Source organism: Podarcis bocagei (genome assembly GCF_964188305.1).
Source record: "Podarcis bocagei genome assembly, chromosome: 4".
NCBI classification, from domain to species: domain Eukaryota; kingdom Metazoa; phylum Chordata; class Lepidosauria; order Squamata; family Lacertidae; genus Podarcis; species Podarcis bocagei.
In genome coordinates, this window is record NC_138128.1 from 10,877,064 (window position 1) to 10,897,673 (window position 20,610).

At 47.2% G+C, this 20,610-nt stretch overlaps 1 protein-coding gene across 5 annotated transcripts in view; it reads right to left on the reverse strand.

Annotated features, from left to right (window-relative positions):
- Positions 1-20,610, reverse strand: part of LOC308585080 (uncharacterized protein) — a 459,744-nt gene that overhangs the window by 53,482 nt on the left and 385,652 nt on the right. For all 5 annotated transcript variants that reach the window (XR_014007076.1, XR_014007077.1, XM_081190631.1 and 2 more), the window contains exon 7: positions 2,232-2,349. Coding sequence is in view for 3 of the 5 variants with exons in the window: in XM_081190631.1 (XP_081046757.1) it covers positions 2,232-2,349 (118 nt within the window). In the remaining 2 variants the exon portion in view is untranslated. The remainder of the gene's footprint in view (positions 1-2,231; positions 2,350-20,610) is intronic.

Here is a 20,610-nt window from a genome sequence, read left to right on the forward strand (position 1 = left end):
GATGAAACGTAAAACGTGCACGTGCCCAAACAATTCGTATGCGAACACACGTGTCGTATAACATCGCTAATGCCACACGCCGTGTTTATCCAGAAGGATAGGAAAGGCAGTTTTGCACGTCCTTTACGCCCTTTTCTAAATGCTATTGCATTAGAAGCAGATCTTATTGAGTCAACGAAACTTCTTTGGAAATAATAAGCGCGTGTATATGGATGCTTCAGGCTGCAACCTTGTGCCCCTTAACCCGGGAATAAGCGACACAGAATGTAGTGGGACTTGCTTCCAAATCAATGCGTTTGTCTGTGTATTTCGTTTGCGCGCTCTCCCTTCCTCTCTCACACACATGCGAATAGGGCGTTAGACAAAAATGACACCACAATCCTATACACGAATCTTCCCTATATTTACTCGGGAACAAACCCCACGAGACTGGAACCCAACCAGCTCAGCAAACGTAGGCCGGGCACGTTAGCATCTTAAAGCCGAGGTCTTAAATACACCTGAAGGAGTTATGGCTTGCAATAAGGTGTAATGTTCAGGATTCTGCTGCAAAAGCTGCTGGCCATCTAAGCTTTTCGCTTTGCCGGGGCAATTCCTTGTTTAACACCAACTGGGAATGTCCTGCAGTCCTGAAACAACTCGCTTCGACTTTGCTTGGCCCTAGTCAGTGGATTGTGAGTCCCCACCCCAAGGACATATAGGGCTTCGCTTGCTTTTCGTAACTCGCTCCCAACACCCTTTTTAAAAGTGCGTGCAGGTGTGTGCCCTATTTCCTCAATCATATTTGTCCCATTATCTAGCTGAAATCTTGCTCGGTCCATCTTGCCCGCGGTCTCGCCAGGAAGGCCTTGAGAAACAAGATACAGTACTGCAGAGCAAGAAGGAGAGAGCCATTGCGAGTGTCCCTCTGTCTGCCCATCCTATGGAAAGGGACAGACAGAAGCACACCTACGCACAGGGATGCCCACAGGTTCCCTTCAGCGAATGTATCAACCGGATACTGTATAAGTCATTGAGCTGAGCTCCACACGTGTACAGCGATTCACACGTAACGTCCAAGAGTGCACAGTCTGTGTACCTGTGGACAAAAGAGCGGGACTGTACAGATCAACAAATGAACGTTCTTTCACACAAACACTTGTACGTGTCTACAGACCACTTGCATCTGTATTCAGTGTGATGGGGGAACAGGCCTCATACAAACCTTAGAAACATATCAGGCTTGGAAAAGGCAAGTTCCAGAAAAGCTTCCTTCCTACTCAGATGCGCTGCTCTTCGGAATGTTACTGGAAACCAATTGCTGGGGTGCGATTAGATCAGGCATAGGCAAACTCGGCCCTCCAGATGTTTTGGGACTACAATTCCTATCATCCCTGACCACTGGTCCTGTTAGCTAGGGATGATGGGAGTTGTAGTCCCAAAACATCTGGAGGGCCGAGTTTGCCTATGCCTGGATTAGATGCTAGGAGATGAGATCTATTTCCGCATCAACCTTATCGAATGGAGCCGCCAGCGCCAGCCTGCTCTCAAAATATGGCCAATGCCACCTTGTAGGTAACTGAGGCCTGCGCAACCATCTTCAGCCCTCGGGGACGCGTATTATGGGTGGTGCCCGGGTACACCCAAGCCACAGAGAATATTCCCCATTCACACCTATGGGGTCCCGATTGCTCCTACTGTCTCCCCACCCACACCCCCTGGGCAGTCGAGACGGTTTTTGTCTTTCCGGGCGCCTGTTCGCCTTGACCTCTTGCTTCAAGGCGGTTGTCTGGCCAGGTCAGGCGGGAAGCAGACGCTGCCTGGACCCGTTCGGCGACCGGCTCGGGAGTGTCTCTCCGCATTAAAATCTGATCGATCAGGTTCCAGGGCCTACAGGAAGTGGAGTCGCTTCTCTGGGAGGCTTCCTTGTCCAAACGGGAGCTTCTGGGACTGCGCCGATGAAGCGCACTGTCACATAATCGATAAGGAGAGCTCAGCTGTCACGGATCCGAAAGGGGCTTCCGACGCCAGCAGTAACGTGATTTGGCACCTTCAGGTTTGGGGATGGGCAGCCTGGGCTACTAAGACGATGCGAGGGAAGAGACGGGCGGGGGCCAGAGGAGTTGGCGGCAGCAACCCAGGAGTCTGAAGGGCTCCGGTTTGGCATTTTTGTTCAGATTCCTCTCCCTCGGGCGAACATTTTCAGCTCCACGATTTGGGGAAGGGGGAGGGAGAGAGAGCTGATCCCTTACCGCCAAGTTTGCTGTTGTCATCCTGCCCCACTGTTCTCCAAGCCATCTCCAATACGTCTCGATTCAATTCCATGCCGAAGGCTGAAGAGCTCCATGCATCTCCAAATGGTTTGGCAACCTGGACAGAAAGTTCAACGGGGAGTATTGTGAGACCACCACTTAAAACAAAAACTGTACGTCCCCCTCCCCCTCCTCTCGCAATGGCAAATGCATGTTTTCGGAAGTGATTCTGATGGAACTTACTTCCAAGTAAGGCTGTGATTCTAACACTGTTACAAGAACGAAGTCAAAGAAGATTGCTAAGGATCGAAGGAGCAGTCCGTGGGCCACACCTGGATCCAGTGATCCAATAAACGGAGCTTCCAGGGTGTGAAAAGGACCTCATCGGGGCGTGTTAAAATAAGATTGCAACTCCCCACCCTTGCGCATCAGTCCAGGGGGGAATATGTAACCACCATTTGCATAAGAGCGGCGATTCTATGGCTTAGTTTTTATCAACAACGCCAGTGGCGTAGCGTGGGAGGTGCAGGGGGGCCGGCCGCACCGGGCGCAACATCTGGGGGTTAGGGTTAGGGGGCGCAAATCCACGGGTTAGGGGGCGCAAATTACTTGCCTTGCCCCGGGTGCTGACAACCCACGCTACACCACTGAACAACGCTAGAGCTACAGTAGTGGGGAAGTCTGCACCTGTTGGATTTATCCCTGTCACGCAGCAGTTAAAGGTATAGAAACCCTGAGAAGTAGTGGAGAAATTCTTTATAAAGAATTCGGAGGTGTAGTTCGCGTTGGTTTTAGCCCTGCGCCCGGTCCCAAGATTTAGGGGAGAAGCTGACCGCTTGACCTACAATTGAATTAAACCGAAGCGTTAGATAGAAATCAGTGGGCCTTCAAGAGAGTAAATGTGCAGCGCCCAATCAACATACTTCGGAATAAATTCCGCCAACTTTAAACTTCCAGAATAAATATTGTTGGAGAGATGCGAAAATATTTGGATTTCAGCTAATGACTCTTGGATGATTTGTCAGCGTCACCTGCAGTGACTTTTTTCCTGAACTTTATTTTGAATAAGAAACCGGCAATAGCGTGTTCGTGTATAGGGCTTAGCAAGGGAATGTTTCAGCTTCGGTGTAAGGTTGCTGCCTTTGAAATCGTGATCCGGTTAGCTTGTGGAAAGGGATCTTAGTTAATTCATAGTTAATGCGCAGCGTTCAGCGGGCACCTGGCTGTTGTTGTTCTCTGAATATTTAAAAGCACCCGTGTTCGATGATAAATTTATGAAAAACGAAGTGAACCCGGGGCTAGGAAAAGAAGGCTGCCAGGAAAGCCGATTTCTGATTGGTCGGGGAAAGGACTTCCGGGACTGGATTGGCTAATGAAGATGCCGGGAGTTACAACTATTGGATAATCTCCTTGCCTGGGTCTTCTGCAGCGCTCTCCATAGAGCAGAAGGCGACGTTCTCCTGAAGGAGGGTGGGTTGCTCACGGGAGGGTATTCCCCCAATAGTTCAGCATCTGCGCTGGATCTCTGAGTATTTTCCCGACAAATGCTCCTATATAGCACTAAAAATGTTTAAATGCCGGGGCTTAAAATATCTGATTGAGGGGTCCAACTATTATGCACTTGTCTAAGGCTGGCTTCTTAAAGACATCCGCCCTGAGCTCCATTAGAACCTTGGATCAGTGATTCCTTCTGCGGGAGACTCGCCAAAGGCCGAGCCCGAGAGGTTTCACACATCCATGCGCAGGAGCTCTGCCCCAGCGTCGCATCACTGACTGACTGACTCAATAGAAAAAAAGACAACCATTGCGTTTTGAAGTTATTTGTGGTGTTTGATCTATGACGGTCCTTTCACGCGTGCTGGCCATCACTTGATGTTGCAGACAAGGCGTCGACTTATCCTGAGTTGCCACCGGTGGCCCAATCTTTGTCTCCCGCTTCACATGGAGGGGAAGGGACCGAATGTCTCTTATATTGTCCATCAGTTTAGCGTTTCCCTGCTGTGTTTTCTGGATGGATGGGCTGAGGGGGCTGAAGCTCCAAATAAATATGAAATACCCTCATATTAATATTTTTTTAAAAATGATCCAAGCAGGTTGCGCCTGAAGAGAAATCTTGCAAGGGATACATGGCTGCACTTCCCTTTTTAACTTCAAATTAGGAAACTCTGTCAGATGAAAGGGCAGCTTCCCTTTGGTGGAACCGCAGCTTCATTTGATCAAATCTTTATTTGAGTGTTGCCTGAACAATAGGAACCTGAAGGGAAAGAATGAAGAAATTGCGTTGCAGTTGATCCTTTGATTCTGACAGAGGGAAACTGTTGCGCGTTTATCAGATTAGAACTGTCCAGAAGTGAGTGTGTGAGCGCGCGCGCATGCGCGCATTATATATATATATACTGTATAACATATAGGAAAACTAATCAGGCGACCGGGGGTTGTGTGCACGCACGTCCACAGGCGCGCGGAAGAGTGCTCTTAAGTACCACAGCTCCTTCAATCCCCATCTGGATAAGATTCAAGTCTCTCCCTCGGCTTACAGTAATATACTCTGCCAACCATGAGGCTCTCCCCCCCCCCACAAAAAAAAGAAAAAGAGGGATTTAATGAGGCCGAGCTTAGACCCTTCTATAATTTAGAGGATTCGCCAGAGCTGTAAAATGACAATGGGGACATGTGTAGTGCAAGAGAGGTGAAATCCCATCCAGGGACAAAGTTGCTTATTTCTGAAGGAGCTGTCATTTCCAGCAGGGGGGACACAATGGCAGGGCCAGGAGGGACGGAGCTCTGATCTCCACCTCGGAGAGAGATAACCACCTGATTAAAATGGGCCTCTTGTTCTCTCGGTTACTCGATCGTCGTGTGAACTTGCCTTACTTACTATTCTGGGCAAAGACGACTCAGTCTCCCCAGATTTCAATGCCCTGAGAACTCCCCTCCCTCCTCTTTCTCTCTCTCTCGCCGCTTCGCTTCGCTTTTCCTTGGAGCATCATCACGGCCAGTTCTTAGGCAGCCGACACTTAGGTCTACGAGGATTCACGGGTCACGAAAAACGCCGGGGGTTTTAGGAGCACATAAAAGTTTCGCACAGCTATGGCGCATCTATTATCACACACACACACCCAAAATGGCACAGGAAAGATCCGCCCCTTTGCTATACTTTTTACCCTTTGACGGCTTGGGCCACACATAAGGCTGGCTGTTCACAGGTTACTTAAATCTGTGCACTTGTATGTGAGAGATATGTACATTTGGATTTTGAGCGGATTTATCGAGTTTGGTGGGGACTTACTCCCTAATAAGTGTGTTCAGAGTTGCAGCCTTGCGCTGGGACATCCCATACAAAAACTTCACCAGACCTTTCAAGGGCACCCTGGATAACTGACGGGAGGATTGCTCCTGAGTTGCTCCGAGATTCTTGGCTTATTTCACCTATAGAAGGATGGTCATCTGTCATGTATGATCTAGGGGGTTGGACTAGATGGCCCTTGGGCTCCCTTCCAAGTCCACAATTCTATGATTCTAGTTATTTCAGATATCTGGGTTCCTAACCACGCTTACTTGGAAGTAGGCTTCATTGGATTTAATGGTTGCAACTCCCAAGTAAACACGTTTATAGCCAACGCCTCTGCCTAATTATTCCTATCAGTCCTATGCGTATTTACGCAGAAGAACAACCCCATTGAGTCTGAAGTAAAGGCGCGCCAGATTGTGGCCTTCTTAACTAGGAAGAAAGTACTACAAGTTGCCTATTGACATATTTAGGATCGAATTTTTCCTTGAAAAGAAGTGGGACTGACTTCAGCAGAAGTACCATTTGTAGAACTGCGTCCATACAGGCCAATTCTAAACACGTTTCTGCAACAGTATATCCCGTTGACTATGACTCAGTTATAATTCAGGTGCTTTTGTTGAATAAGATTGGAGGTCTTTCTACAAACTTGCTATTCAAGTGTTAAGCGCTGTCCACTGCTTTGTAGATAAGTATTTTATCTGCAATTTGCTGATCAAAGCAGATTCCCCGCCCCTCCGTACTTTTAATAGATTCGGATCCCACTCCAGTTCAGACAATTAATTCAGGAAAAGACATTGAAATATGCACCCAGATCTCCTCTGCCTCGCCTCTATTTATAGGATTCTGGTGCCCGCTTGTTTCTCATTCTCGTCGCCCTAAAGGGCTACATTTTCTGTAAAGATGGGAAATAATAATAATTCATTATTTCTACTGGTTGGCCCGGGCCGGGCGGGAGGAAAGAACACCCCGCCCGTATCAACAAGTTCCCAAAAAAATAAAATATTATTTCCCTTTGGTGACATTTCCCCGTCCCTCTCCCAGCTCCCCGCCCCCGTCTCTTTTCCTCTCGAAGAGCTTATCTGACCGAATTCTTTGACAACCAGATCCTAAACATAACGCTTCCTGTGGAAGAAAGCGCCTTGATTTCAATAAATTCAGCTAAAGGCGTTTAGGATCACCGTTTTAGCCGCCGATCTTTCTCTTCCCCTCTCCACAACAGGTGTCTCTGAAAGCCGCAACTAGCATTTTCGCCCCTTCTTCCTTTGGAGGCTCTTATTTAAACAGGCCAGGGGCAAATAGACGGCAATATTTCAGACCGTTTCTTTTGAAAAAAAATATATAGTTTTGCGCATTAAAGTTAAAAAGTAGAGGGAGTGAAAAAACTTAATCTACTCTGTCAGCCCTGATGGTGAAGCTGAAGGATTTATCTGGTCGGTCTTCTTTCTCCATCTACCCTCAAATCAGTGAGCACTTAGAGACATTTCCTTGAGAAACCAGCCTGTTGGTTCTCAGTGGGGTTTTCTTGCAAGTAAAAGGTTTGTAAGATTTGAGCATAAATCGTCTTAAATTCTAATATTGCATGTGTGGTGGTGGGGCTTTTTTGGTTGGACTGACCTGTTTGAGCAGGAGAGGAAAATACTTTTGACAAAAGCAGGAGTGTTGTATAAGCGGTTTTATATATATCAAATTAATCTAGGGAATACCCAAATATTTATGGCAGAATCTAGGTAGAAAGATCTTCTGCATTTTGCGCAACTCGCGTTTATTTCAGTGGGCCTATATTGGGCAGGAGAATTTCCAGAGGAAAGTCCTTTCACAGAGAATCTGCAAGGCTAATGTAATTCTGTCCGTCTGAATAAATGGATGATCAACTGAATCTCTCTCACACATTCTATTATGTCCATCTCTTGTGAAGACAGGAATTGCACGAAGTGCAAATCTGTTTCCTGCTATTATTTTTATTCTCTGATTATTGACAGTCTCTTCTCGGACTATTTATTTGAATGTTCCAAGTTAGGATATCTGATCTCCTAAATGCCAGTTAATTGCCAGGAGATTATCTTGAAATCAGCGGGGTTTGCTGCCGTGTAAACTGCGTTTTGGATCGGGATGTCGGCGAGATTAGCGAGAGACTGATTAGAAGATAATTATCTTCGTATAAAAACACGTATATTGTAGCTATCTCTGTAAAGAATACCTCGGGCGGATAGAGCGATAGCATCTCCATAAACAGGAACGAATTCATCAACGAAAATTTCCTTTTATTGCCACGTCAGTCTGCTAATCGATCAACCTGAAGCAGAATCCAGATCTGGCTCCAGGGGGAAGAAAACCAAATAGAAATACATGCCAAACATTATGGGATAGATTGATCTCTATGAACAGCTCTCCCTGGGAGCTTTTCCCCTATGCATCAGACAGATTAGGGATTGTCTGTGTTTTCCTATCTAGACGGACAACCCTCGACGTTTTGATACTCTGTACTAAAATGGATTTACTGAAATAGATTTTGTTTTTAAAATGTCAAAAGACACCAGCCGTCCCATCGCAGTGAATCCAGAGTAGTTCGGCCACTCAGAATCGCTAAAGGAAACCAAGGAGGCCCATAGTTGAGGAGTTATGGCGACAACTTCGGTCGCCCGCTTGCAACTTTTCCATTATTCCGCCTGGATCAATCTGTAAATAGTGTTTTCCCACGGCCCGATTCGCTTGTTAGGCACCGGACTAAAGTCCTCGGAGAGGGCGCATCGCCCTCCTTATATGCCTTCTCCAGGCGATTGTCGCTGACTCCCGCTTGGTGTTTGTGTCTCTGTTTGTTTGGAATTATTTCCGGTTTGGTTTATTTTTCTCCCCCTGCTATTTTCCCTACTTTAACACTAAATTGACACACCTACAGAGACAGCTAGCTACCTCTCCGGGTCAACATCGGAAAGATAATTCCAAGCCCCGCACCCTCGTCCCCTCCCTCCCTCTCCGGCTGCATTCCACCACTCTCTCTCCCCTCCTGGCTCAAAGTAAATAGTAAAAGGCCCATTCAGGTCCGTGGACCACACGGAAAGCCTTAATTAGGCTGATGAAATCCCCAGAAATGTATAGATTCGCTATAATCGAGGGTGTCCCAACCCTACCCCCGCCGCTCCTCTGGTGTCTATAGTCAAGGAATACGGGAGCAGCTGGGAGAATAGAAAGACCCGTCGGGGGTGGGGTGGAGGAAGTCATGCATGTAATTGAGTATATTTAACATAACTATTTTAATGATTAGTGATTAAAAGTGCACCCTCCTGGAAGTTGGGGACCTCCGCAATTTGTTCTGAACAACTCTGAGGACATATCGATCTATCTATCTCACGCGTAAAGAAACAAAATATGCACAAAGCGTTTTTTACTTGTTGGTTTCAGAAGGGAGGGTCTCACCCTGGCCTTAATCGTGTTGGCATGGGCGGCGGGGGGGGGAACTACCTTTCAGCAGGTACTCCAAGTTTCACCGAATGATGATGATGATTCCTGCCTCCATTTCCTCCGCTTTTCTTGGACCTCCTCCTATATCAAATTTCAGGGGGGGGGGTCTCTATTTTATTTTATTTTATTTCTTACTGTAATGGACCTGTCCTCTCCTTTTTTGTAACAATAAAATAAAATAAATCATGCAGACGGGTGCCGCTATATTAATAAGCAAAGGCTAGTCCCGGGAAGCTGGGAAATAATATGTTCATTTGAGCATATGCAGAGTGCATTTGTCTCTTTATTGAGAATCTGCCGCCAGCAGACTAGCCGGTCCATGGCATCTTCCCATTTAGGTATTACGTTTGGAGAAATGGTATGCATTTCAGGGCTAAACGTACTAAAGACATCAATTCCTTCACCTTTTGAAGAAAAGCAAATCAGTGGTAACTCTAAAGTTTACACGAACTTGCACCAATAAAAGACAGTATGACATTTATTTTATAATCAGTTCTGTATGGCGGTGAATTGGGTTGTTTCCAGACAACAGCGTAATTGATTGCTTTTGTCCAGGGAATATGCAGACTTTGGAGTTACTCAGCATTCTTTGTCAGTGGAAAAGGAAAAGGCAGCTATTTCTCAAATGAGTGTTTTGGGTCAGTTCAGACAATAACACAAGCAGACAACTAGCTTAGTTTGCTGCCCATTGCAGAGAACTTTTGTGGGGGTTTGCCTCCACTCTTTTCCTGGAGTGCCTAAAAGATGTGCGTTTGCAATCAGCAGTTCTTTCTCTTCGCATCTCCCATTCCCCTCCGAAAAGAATTCTGTGTAATTCCAAAGCTTACATGCTCTGGTTTTAGGGAAAGTTGAGCTCGACATTTACTTTATAATCTACGCGGGGGTGTTTGCATGCAGTAAAAGAAGCATCCTTTGAAACAGCTTACTCCAGTGCTATATTAATTAATCACTGTTTAAGGGCTCCCTTTCCTTAGCTAGGTCACACAATTAGAAACGCAGACTGAAGTGAGTGCGTTTTCTTAATTATTTATATCAGATGAATTGTGGAGGAGGCTGGCATATATATATATATGTGCGCGCGCACATGTGCGCGTGCCTGCACAATCCTCGCGTTTATTCCTTGAATTCTAAAAGGGCTGCTTTCTTTTCTTTGGCTGCTCTTTGGGGAAACAGTGGGAGGAGGGAGATTCTCTCTTACCCATCAGCTACTCAGCGTGGAAATAATAATATTTAGTGCATATTATCCTAACTTATTTCTGACAGTGCGTACACAAGGGGACGATGGAGTGGCGGCTGTATCGAGGGGGGGGTGTTCTTTGCAGCAGATTTTGGAGGAATCTAGCACGGAAGCCTGACAGAAAGCGGGCTGGTGGTAGAGGGGCGATATATTCCACAAAGCCTGCCTTGCATAGCAGCAATCCTGTCATGGGCGTAGCCAAGGGGGAGGCAGTTGCCCCTCTAGATCAAGTAAAACAATAGAAATTCTGAACTAGCTGACCAATCACGCCGGTTCTGCCCCCCTAACAAAAGTCCTGCTCCCCCCTAACCAAGTCCTGTCCCCAGCCTCAACAAAAATCCTGGCTATGCCCATGAACCCTGCTAAACAGAAGCGCACTCTGTTTCAAATTTAACACCGGGTTGATTCGGGATGAAACCCGGCGGAAACCCCACGGAACTTTTCTTCCAGAGTAAACTCCTTCGAATCCCAGCCTTGGTAGTTTTGAATTGAAATGGTTGGACTTCCTCGGGGGCTTCTGGGAGATTAGGTTCCTTCCTGGCCTTTTCTTTCACTCGGGTTGGAGGCAATGAATAAACTGGTCATTGTGGAACCGCGACACAAGCCAACTTCTGGCTCGCTCGCTTCCCCCGCCCCAGCCCTTTTATTCTCTCAAAGCACACACTTGCCTTAGTTTAGAAAAGGCTGGAGGGAGCTCAAATTTTGCCGGATCACGCCTGGAGGAAAGGGGCAGCCAGTGTCCTCGCTTAAAGGAAGTAGCCCCAAAAGGGGAACATGTGGTCGAGAACCGAGCCACGGGGAAATCTGGGGGATAACTGAAGGATTCGTATCCCTAGGCATCCTGGAATCTGCTTCCCAATAAGTTGGAAAGGGCAGAATCCGGAGTAGAAGGATGGAGAAAGGAAGTTTAAACATCAGAGGGTGGATGGATTTCTGTCAAGGATTCTTTAGTTGTGATTGATGCATTGCAAGGGGGCTGGACTAGATGGCCTTTGGGTGCCTTCCAGCGCTGCAATTCTACGATTCTGTGATTCATCCCACTATAAGCAGATTCGATCTAGTGAAGTGCCATCGCTGCACACAACCTGCTCCGTTTCTGTCCTCAACCGGAATCCCACAGAGTCTTAGATCACACGGGGGGAGGGGGTACTGAAAAAAAATCCTCCCGGGCGGTGCCGAGTTGTTTCTTTGGCGTCGTTTTGGTTTGGATGTGAAATTGGCAGACCCCCTTTATAGGGGGCAGGTGGTGACATTACTTGGCCCCGACTTGAGACCGTACTGAAGAATTCGCAGCCTTGAGAGCGTATTTTTCTTCTGGCTATAGTAGTACTTAAACGATAATGGGCGGCGGCGGCGGCGGGAGGGGGAAGAGAATTAAACTTTTTTTTTTTTTAAGAGGGAGGATGGAGAGCAATGGGGGAAGGGGAGAGGCGAAGATTTATATCTTCTGGAAAGTAGGACGAGCCAGATGGTAATCGCGTCATTAACAAACAAACGTGGGATGGACAAGTGAAGTTTAAAATTGGGGAAGAGATCTGGCGAACAAAGACGGTTGCTGTTGACCAAATAGAGGAAAGTGGGAGGAGGGTCTCCTTCCATTCTGCCTACAGCTGGATAATAAACGAGGGTCCATCTCCCCGCCCCCGGCTTCCCCTGTTGTGCGCCAGAAAGGGCCAGAGATAAACTTTTTGCAATAGGCAAATGTGGCATTTATTTATGTGTAACCCTTTGTCGCCTCAAGTGTCCCCAATGGGCCTTTAATTCAAATCCCTGGTTTGATAGGGAGAGATTGATTCGCCCGAGTTTATTTTGATGGAAACAAAGCGCCGCTTGTGCAAGTTTGGAAGGGGCAAAGAGTTCAATGGTTATTGGGGGGAGGGGGCTGGTAAGCCGGATCAAGCAAATCTGAAGGGGTGGGGCGCAGTCAGCTCCTCGGGCAGAAGAGAGGACGGGGCATTCCAGGCTTCCTGAAGCCCTGCTGTTCCTCTTGCGTAGCTTTATGGGGCAGCATTCCTTCGATTCTGTTGCTACGAACGTCCCGGCGATAAAAATCTAGCCCGATCCTGTCCGCGTTCACTGATCTAAGTGGCTTAGACCTGGGTAAGCACGCCTGAGATTGCAGCCACACATCCCTCAGTCCCGGGAAACATCAAGAAGACAGAATGCGGCAATTTTACATACACCAGTTCCAGCCCCCATGAAATCTGTGGGGCTTTCAATAGAGTAAGGATGCAGAGGTCGCTTGCTCCAGGAGCCACACAGTGAAACGTACCTTTTTATTCAGACTAATGTCTGAGTTACTTTTCTCCCAGGTTGTGATGACGTCATTGAATTTAAGCAGGGGTGCCAACTTGAATAAAATATTGTGGGGGCCCAGGTAAGCCCCACCCACGTAATCGATCACGTGACGCAGTGCACACACCTCATTTGAATGGGAATGCCCATCAACTTTGTGGGGGCCCGGCCCCCGCAAATACTTTATTGTCAGGGCTGAAGGCCCCACGGTCCCTAGGAGTTGGCTCCTATGAATGAGAGTGAGCTGGCACCGGGATCATACACTACACTGGACTCAACATTGCAAGTGGGATTCTGTTGTTTTACTCCGAGTAGACCCATTGAAATTAATGAACATGAGCAAGTGAGCGTCATTAACTTCAAGGGGTCTCCTCCGAGTTGCTGCCACATCCATGTGTTCAATAGGGTCGCAATCTCTATAGGTTGAATCCCAAATCCTTCAGCCTAAATAGCTTTGGGGATCATGCTGTGTTTGCAGTTTATTTCAGTTTAGCCTCCATCAACTTGTAAAAACTGGCATTAAGCACTCGGCGTTAGCCCTACAGTCTGACTTAACTCCTGCGTTTCATTCCGGACCTAGAGATCCCGGTGTATTTGCAGGCAGGACACAAAGCCTGCTCACATCCAACTGCTGCGTCTTAACACGTTTGCGAATCACATCCTTAAGTCCAGATATGTTGCCCCAACACACCAGCAAAGAATGGGTCCGGGTGGGGGAGGGGCTCGACAGAATTAAACAGAAGTTTTTTACGTTTTTAGCAGATTTACCTTAGTGGGACGAAATAAATTTAAAACCAGGACAACAGCTTAAAATGTCTTATATAGCACAATAAGGCCCTTGCGGTTTCGATTCCCAAGCATATGCCGATACCTAACTCGGCTAAACTGGTTGTGGATTCGAATTTAGTCCCGTGGACATCAAATCCACTTAAATACGAAGGCTGCGGTGTGAATGGCTTGTAGATTGCGATACATGTTATATCCGGTACATGCTTCCTATGTTAAAATTTGGTGCACAAGTACTCGAAGAAAATTAACTCCGTTTTCATGAAAATAAGTGATCTCACGCTACCTACAGCTCCTGCAAGCCAACACGCAATGGCGTTGGAAAGGACAACTTCAAATTGAAGAAATGTCTGAATGCTCTACGTAACTGCCATGTGAAGTAAAAGCTCATTTAAGGCGGTGACATGAAGAGAAAGAGACAGTAGCAGCAGCAGCAGCAGGAGCAAGGTTGTGGCTCCTAACTCTATGATTGCACCTGCTGCCCCCACATCCCGTTATGACTGCAGCCTGTTACTTCCACATACAGTCGATTTAGGAATAGAAGGCACTTGTGTATCTGGAAGCTGTCCCCCACCCCAACTTCGTTTCCCAGGTAAAAAAATGTTCAGGTGCAAGTAGCCCCATCTGAGCAAGCGTCACGGCCCGTTTATTCCAAGGGAACTTGTTTCCAAATAAATACCCAAACGCAGCAGCTTTTATCCAAATCCTGCATTGTGGATAGGACACATTCCCTCACGAAGGAAAGGTTCCTTCTTGTTGTGGTCTAAGTAAGGATGGGGGTCTCCCAGTATCCCTCGCGGCTAGAGGCCGAATTCACTCTTACATGAGAATTTTGCATGTGAAATAGACCCACAAAAGGTTCTCCAGCCGTCCATTGTAGTGTCGCAGCCCGATCCTACGTATGCTGATTCTGAAGGGCGCCCCGCTGAGTTCAAGGGTTCTTCCTCTTCCCCAAAGCTGAAGCCTTCATATCTGTGTGTTTGTGTCCTTATTCCCCAGTGATAAGTGTACTTATATGGAAATCAACTGCATTGAAATTAGTGTAGGCTTTAGCTCCATTGAAATGCATTTGGGATGGGGTTAATTTTGAGCAAGGGCGAGAGGAAGGGGTATTAAGAGGGGAAAGTTTTTTGGGCTTAAATAAAGTTGCAGGCTGAGGAAGGATCTTCGCTTGAAAATACGCCCTTTGAAGACTCCAAAGTGACAGACGGACCTAGGTTCTAAAGTTGAGCAGAGTTTGGATTGGGGGAGTTAATCTAACTTTAAAAGGGGGGGGGCTGGAAATCTTTCAAAGCCCTGAGGACTTACCCTCAAGGCCTTATTCAAAGAAAGAGAGAGAGAGGAGGGAGGGGGGGGGAGAGAACCAGCCTGGCGTTTCGTCACAGGCAATTGTAAAGGGGGTTCAAAGGACCGATCAAACAAGTTGCAGAGTAATCTACATTAAAAGTCCGGATGGCGATGTTACAGCCTGCACCTGCAGGGTGTTTGCTCGCCGAGCCCCTCGCCGAGCTACAAATCATCAGGCGAAAAAGCCGCTTATGCTTCCTCTTTGCTTCTCCCAAGAGTTACAGGGCTTCTTTCCTTTGATGATATTTATACATCTTGTTACAGATAAGAGATTTTATTTTTTTTGAAAAGGAAAAAGAAAGAAAGAAGAATCCCTGAACACACACACACACACCAATACGTTTCTGCAAATGGTCTCTGTGGGAGTAATCCTGTGGCTCAGTGTCCTTGAAATAACTGGCCAAGCCCCCGGGTGAAACAGCGCCCCAGGAGTCCCAACCGGAGGAACCCCATCTCCAACCTGTTGCTGAATTGATCAGGGCCAGAGAGAATTAAGGGCTGAGCTCATATCGCTCCATTGATTTAATGAGGCTGTGTGGTCTGCAGACCTCAGGCCGCTTACACCGAAGTAAGCCCGATGATGTCATAGCCGGAGGAAGTCTTTTGGAGAGCTGAAGCTCAGTTCAGCTTAAAACTGCTGCTTAACTGCGTGTGCTGATGGGACAACCCCTTTGGACTGCGGGCCTAAGGTTCATACAGAGGAGGCGGTTTGTTTTTCCTGGGCTCAGTCTAGCGAGCCTCCCCACTGAAACAGTCCTACGGAAATGTTTGGAAGGACGACAGTGGCAAACGTCACCTAACCGCAGAACTGCGTAACTGACTTAAAAGTTGCCTGAGTGCCACAGAAAGTTGTTGGCTCAATTCTCATATGCAATGCTTTATGAAGTCCTAGATGTAAACCGGCCAAAACCCAAGCAATTTAAATGAACCGAGGTTCGAATTATATAGTACGTGGGACCTTTCTCTAGTGGCGGGATACAAATCTTCAAGATCAAGGATGTCCAACAGGTAGATCTCGAGACCCTTCCCCCACCCCTCCAAAAAAAAGCTCAACAACTTTGGTAGATCACTGCCAGTTTTTTTATATAGTGGATCTCAGTCTCTTGAAAGTTGGACATGCCTGTTCTAGATAAATAAACCTATTCATCTGAAACCAGATCTAGCAGAAGTGAAGCATTTTCACCTTTCACGAATTTCAGGCGCGCAGTTGTCCCGCGGAAGATAAATGCGCACGTAGCCTCAGCGCGTTTACTGGCAAGGAAATACCCTCCGAGTTGAATGGGATTTTCTCCGGAGTAATTAAAAACGGCTTCACTTTGGATGTATCTTACATTTTCTTTTTATAATGCCTTTGCTTTTAAACCCAACTATAGTTCTATATATTCACACACACACCCCATAATCATGCTATGCTAATAGAAAGAAGAGTGGGAGGGGGAAGAGAAGCTGTCCCTCTGGAGTTTGGCCCTCGATTCTAAACCAGGGGGGCTCGCTTGAAAGTGAAGTTATGGTTTCGGGGCCTGACAGGTTACTCGGTAGTAAGCGCCAGTGTTCAGTGGGACCTCCATCCAAGAAAGGCTGCCGCCTGAGATCATAGCAATGCAATTCTGGAGTGACCCCTTTCCTTTCCTAACTCCAGCTGAGCCCCATTTCTGCAAGTCACCCAAGGACCCACCCACCACTCCAGGGGTGATCCCGGTCTTTTTGTTATCTGTTGGGGGGGGGAGCGGCTGATTTGCTTCTTTTGAACACACTTTGGGGAGATGAAATCAGGAAAGGAGAGAGGGAGAGGGGGAGGGAGGGAGAGAGAAGGGAAGGGGGAGACTAGGAAATGCGAAAACCCCAAAGACCCTGGGAAAAGTGCACGCGAGTTTGGCAATCCAGGAAGGCAGAGAAGAGTTATTTCCTTGCGTGCGGCTCGGTTTGGTTTCTCCCCACTCCAAACCCCAGCAGCAGCTTGCGACGTGCCAGCCAAGATCAACATATATCTTTTCCCCTTTGAGCGTCAGCGGAGCGATCAGTAGATCGGTTACTTCTCCTTCGAGTTGCCACCGTAACCGGGGAGACGGAAGGAGAGCTGGGACGTATCGGAACGTTTAAAAGTCCCTGCAAAGATTTTCTCACAGCTGCGGGAGGCGCAAATATGGAAATGAGCTCATTATGTGGAGGGAGGGGCAGCAGGCAGTGCCCCTGCTCTCCCTCCTGCTTCCACAACTCCCAATCCTGGGATCATCTAAACACGAAATCAGCCAAAACAAGTCCTCGCCAAGAAGCTACCAACTGCAGTTTCGCCTGTACAAATATGTCAATTTCAACGATTATGCAGCGTTTTGTTTAGATCGCGCTGAGCGGCTTCTCTCTCTCTCTCTCTGTATCCCTTCGCAGACAGCCGTACCTGTTGTGTTATCATTAACCCTTCGCACGGCGGCAGAGACCTCACAACAATTTAGGGGAGAGTGGCAGCGGGGAGATAAGAGGGGGCCGGGAAGGAAGACCTCTTCAGCGAGCGCAAAAAAGAAATGTCATGCAAATTTGCAATTTGCAACGACGCCTTTGCCACCTCCTCGGAAGCAAGTCCGGCTGATTTCAGTGAGCGAGTAAGCGAGCCTAATCTATGTGTCTCCAGTCTGACTCACCAATCCTGATTATATTACTTGGAAGAGAGTTGCATTTAAATCAATAGGAGTTGCTTCCCAAAAACTTGCGAGTGGGTTTAGCCGTCTCTCCACAAATCCAAATGCCTGAAAAAGGGGCAACCGAAAACTTCCTGCCTTCCATAAAAGTATTGACAAGTATAAACGGGAAGATGCGCCATACGAGGAAGGGGGGGAGGTCCGTTTGTGTGGAACAACCCAGTCTACACTTGGCGGGTTTTGCAAATTAAAACAGAGACAAGGGAGCCTTGCGAAAACTGGCACGGTGTCCCACCAACCCCCGGGTAAAACTCTGTGTGTGCTTGGAAGTGGTAAGCAAAACACCAAGGAAATCCAATGGATTTGCTCGGTGGAGAGCTCTATCTGGCGCTTCTGGCCAGAGCTGTTTAGCTCAGCTCTTTACACCCTTGGAGAAGAAGAATGCTATACATCACCCTTTAATCTCCTACTGAGTGAACTCCGGAGCGCATCAAAGCGCGCATTGTTGAACGCTTGGGGGAGAACCAACAAGACTAGGCGGAGGATCGGCATTGTTCCCAAGGCTTGTTGGGGAAAAGTTTTCTAAATAAACTCCTTTCAGCACAGTTAGATTTAAAGGGGTGGCAGTGGATGGGAATTGGGGGAGGGGTGCTGGTCTATTGCCCTCCGTCGCTATTTTCCCAAACAGGTTGGCGATCCAAGCACGCACTGCCCGGTCCAAAACCTGCGCCCAGACTAGGATATATTTGGAGGCGATGGGAAAGTCAAACCCACAAGCAATTTGGGACTCCATCTTAACCCTCCTGACGGTGAGGTTTAGTGCAATATACTTCTTCAGATTTAGTGTATAATCCCAAATGGCTTCGATCCTGATGTACACCATCCTTACTCCAAAGTAAGCCCCGTTTGTTTTAGTGGGGCGATTCCCAAGTAGATGTGCTTAGGGATGCAACCTTGAATCTCCAGATATTTCTTTAGGAGGTCTATCCTATGGGTTTACTCGGAAGTAAACCCTACTGGGATGTTTGGGACATTTATCTGGACTGTGGCATTTTATTGCATAGGCTGAAGCCTGAGACTGGGTTTTGGAGCGAGCTGAACCGAATTCTCTAGCTAAGTATTTCGGCGTCGCTCTCAGATCCACATTCCCTTTTAATATAAAAGGGCAGCTATACCAGAGTGAGGAGCTTCAGAGATGGGTTTTTTAAAAACCGGGATCCTGTTGCATTCTATGTGCCACTTGGTGTAAACACTGAGGGTCGCCCTAGTGGCAGAAAACAGGTGTTTTGTTTCTCTGTTGACGGCCCATTAGTATCTCGCATCTTGCTGAGAGTTTGATCAGTTTCACACGAACTGAGAAAAGAGGGGCGGGGGGAGAGAGGGGGGGATTGAGAGAAGGGCAGCCGCTGCTGCTCCCAGATGAGAAATTGACTAACAGGTAGTTGAATGAGCAGAAGGGAGACCAGAAGGCGAAATTCCCTCAGTAAGCAGCGGCCGAACAGACCTGGATATGTTTTCAGGCTGTTCATTGCTGCAGCGGAACCCGAATTCAACTGGAGCATAAAAGTCTTGGAATTGCTGCGAAACTGAAGCTTTCTCCCAGTTTGAGGCTGAGCCTCTCGTGCTTATAAACAAAATGAGGCTGAATAAAACAGAAGAAAACAGAAGCACTCATACAGAAGTGGAGAGAGAGAGAGAGAGAGAGAGAGAGAGAGAGAGAGAGAGAGATGGGGAAGGGAAATTCTCTACGAGAGGAAACCATGAGCGCAGTTGTGTGTGAGAGAGTTTTAAGGACCCGGCATTAATTTGCTGTGTAGTGTCCCTTTCTCCTTTCCTGTGAAACCTACCATATAAACAGGCTGTATAGCAACCAGGCACAAGGGGAAAGGGAGAGGGGGCTGTTTGTATTTGTTTCTGGAATATTTGGGTTGTTGCTAGGATGTCAGAACAAAACAACAACAACAAAGCCCAACCGGAGAGATCTCCCCAAAGGGGCTGGGGAGGAGGGGCAGGGGGGTTGTGGCAGGGGGAAAGTGCAGACATCTGCTGAAGCTTCCATCTCTAAGCTGGTCATTTCCAGGAGGCAACTTTCTGAAAATCTCCACAATTAGATCTGCATTGTTCTTTCCCAACAACACGGCGTGGAAAGAAAAGGTCCTCTCTGTCGGGGCCAATCCAAGGAAGCGTTTGAGGTTATTAAATAATAAAGCGATTGTGATTTACATTGTGGTGCTGGAAAAAAGGGCCAATTAACCACTGTTATGTTGCCATAAAGATCATATTAACTCGAATTAGTAATCTAACAATACGCTGTCTTAAAAAAGAAAAAAAGGAAAAGGAAAGAGTACAGAAGGGGTGACAATACGGATGTTACTGTTGCAGACCGGGTGTGTTGTCTTTCCTGAATTCTTCATTCTTTTAAATTCCTTATTAATAATAATAATACAATGATAATTAATAATACTAATAATCAGAAACACAGAAATGCACTTGAAAGATGAATTGAAGCTTCCTGCTAAAAAGATAACAAACAAAACACAGAAGGAAGAAAATTAAAATTAAAATGGGGGGTGGGAAGAGGGTATAACCGCGCGTGCGAATACAGGAAGCTCTCCAGCAACGATTGTTTTCAATTAATTCTGAGCCCACCCAAATCTGATTCCCGAGTTCCCGTTTGGAAATGTTTTAGGAATTAATTAATCCTCTAAAGAGGGGGAGGGGAGAGCGGGCGAAACAGGGCTCCTTCATTGCTATGACTTTTGCAGCTGTGGTATATATAGAGTGTGTGTGTGTGTGTGTGTGTGTGTGTGTGTGTGTGTTATGCACGCATACACGCGCACGCACATATAGTTTGCAAGCCCCACATGCAACCCTCGACTTAAATCTGCGTGAGAGAGAAAGCCCAACCCAAACCTAAACCCTCGCCTTAGTGTTCTCCGCCATAATCAAATAATATATTTTTTTTGCTTTAAAGCAGTTATTAGGTTTATAACTCGTTTCCCACTTAAATTTGTGCAACCAACCAAGGCAATCTAAATAGGCTGCAGCAGCCTCGTGGGTACCGCAAGCAGGCATTAATAAGAAGGATTAATTATGGGTGTGTACATCAATGGGGCACAAAGACTCTCAAGTAGCACGGGGGGGGGGAGAGAGGGGGAAGTCGCAGGCAGCCAGTGAGGAGCTGCATTTCGTCTAAGGCAGGCATCCCCAAACTCGGCCCTCCAGATGTGTTGGGACTACAACTCCCATCATCCCTAGCTAACAGGACCAGTGGTCAGAGATGATGGGAACTGCAGTCCCAAAACATCTGGAGGACTGAGTTTGGGGGTG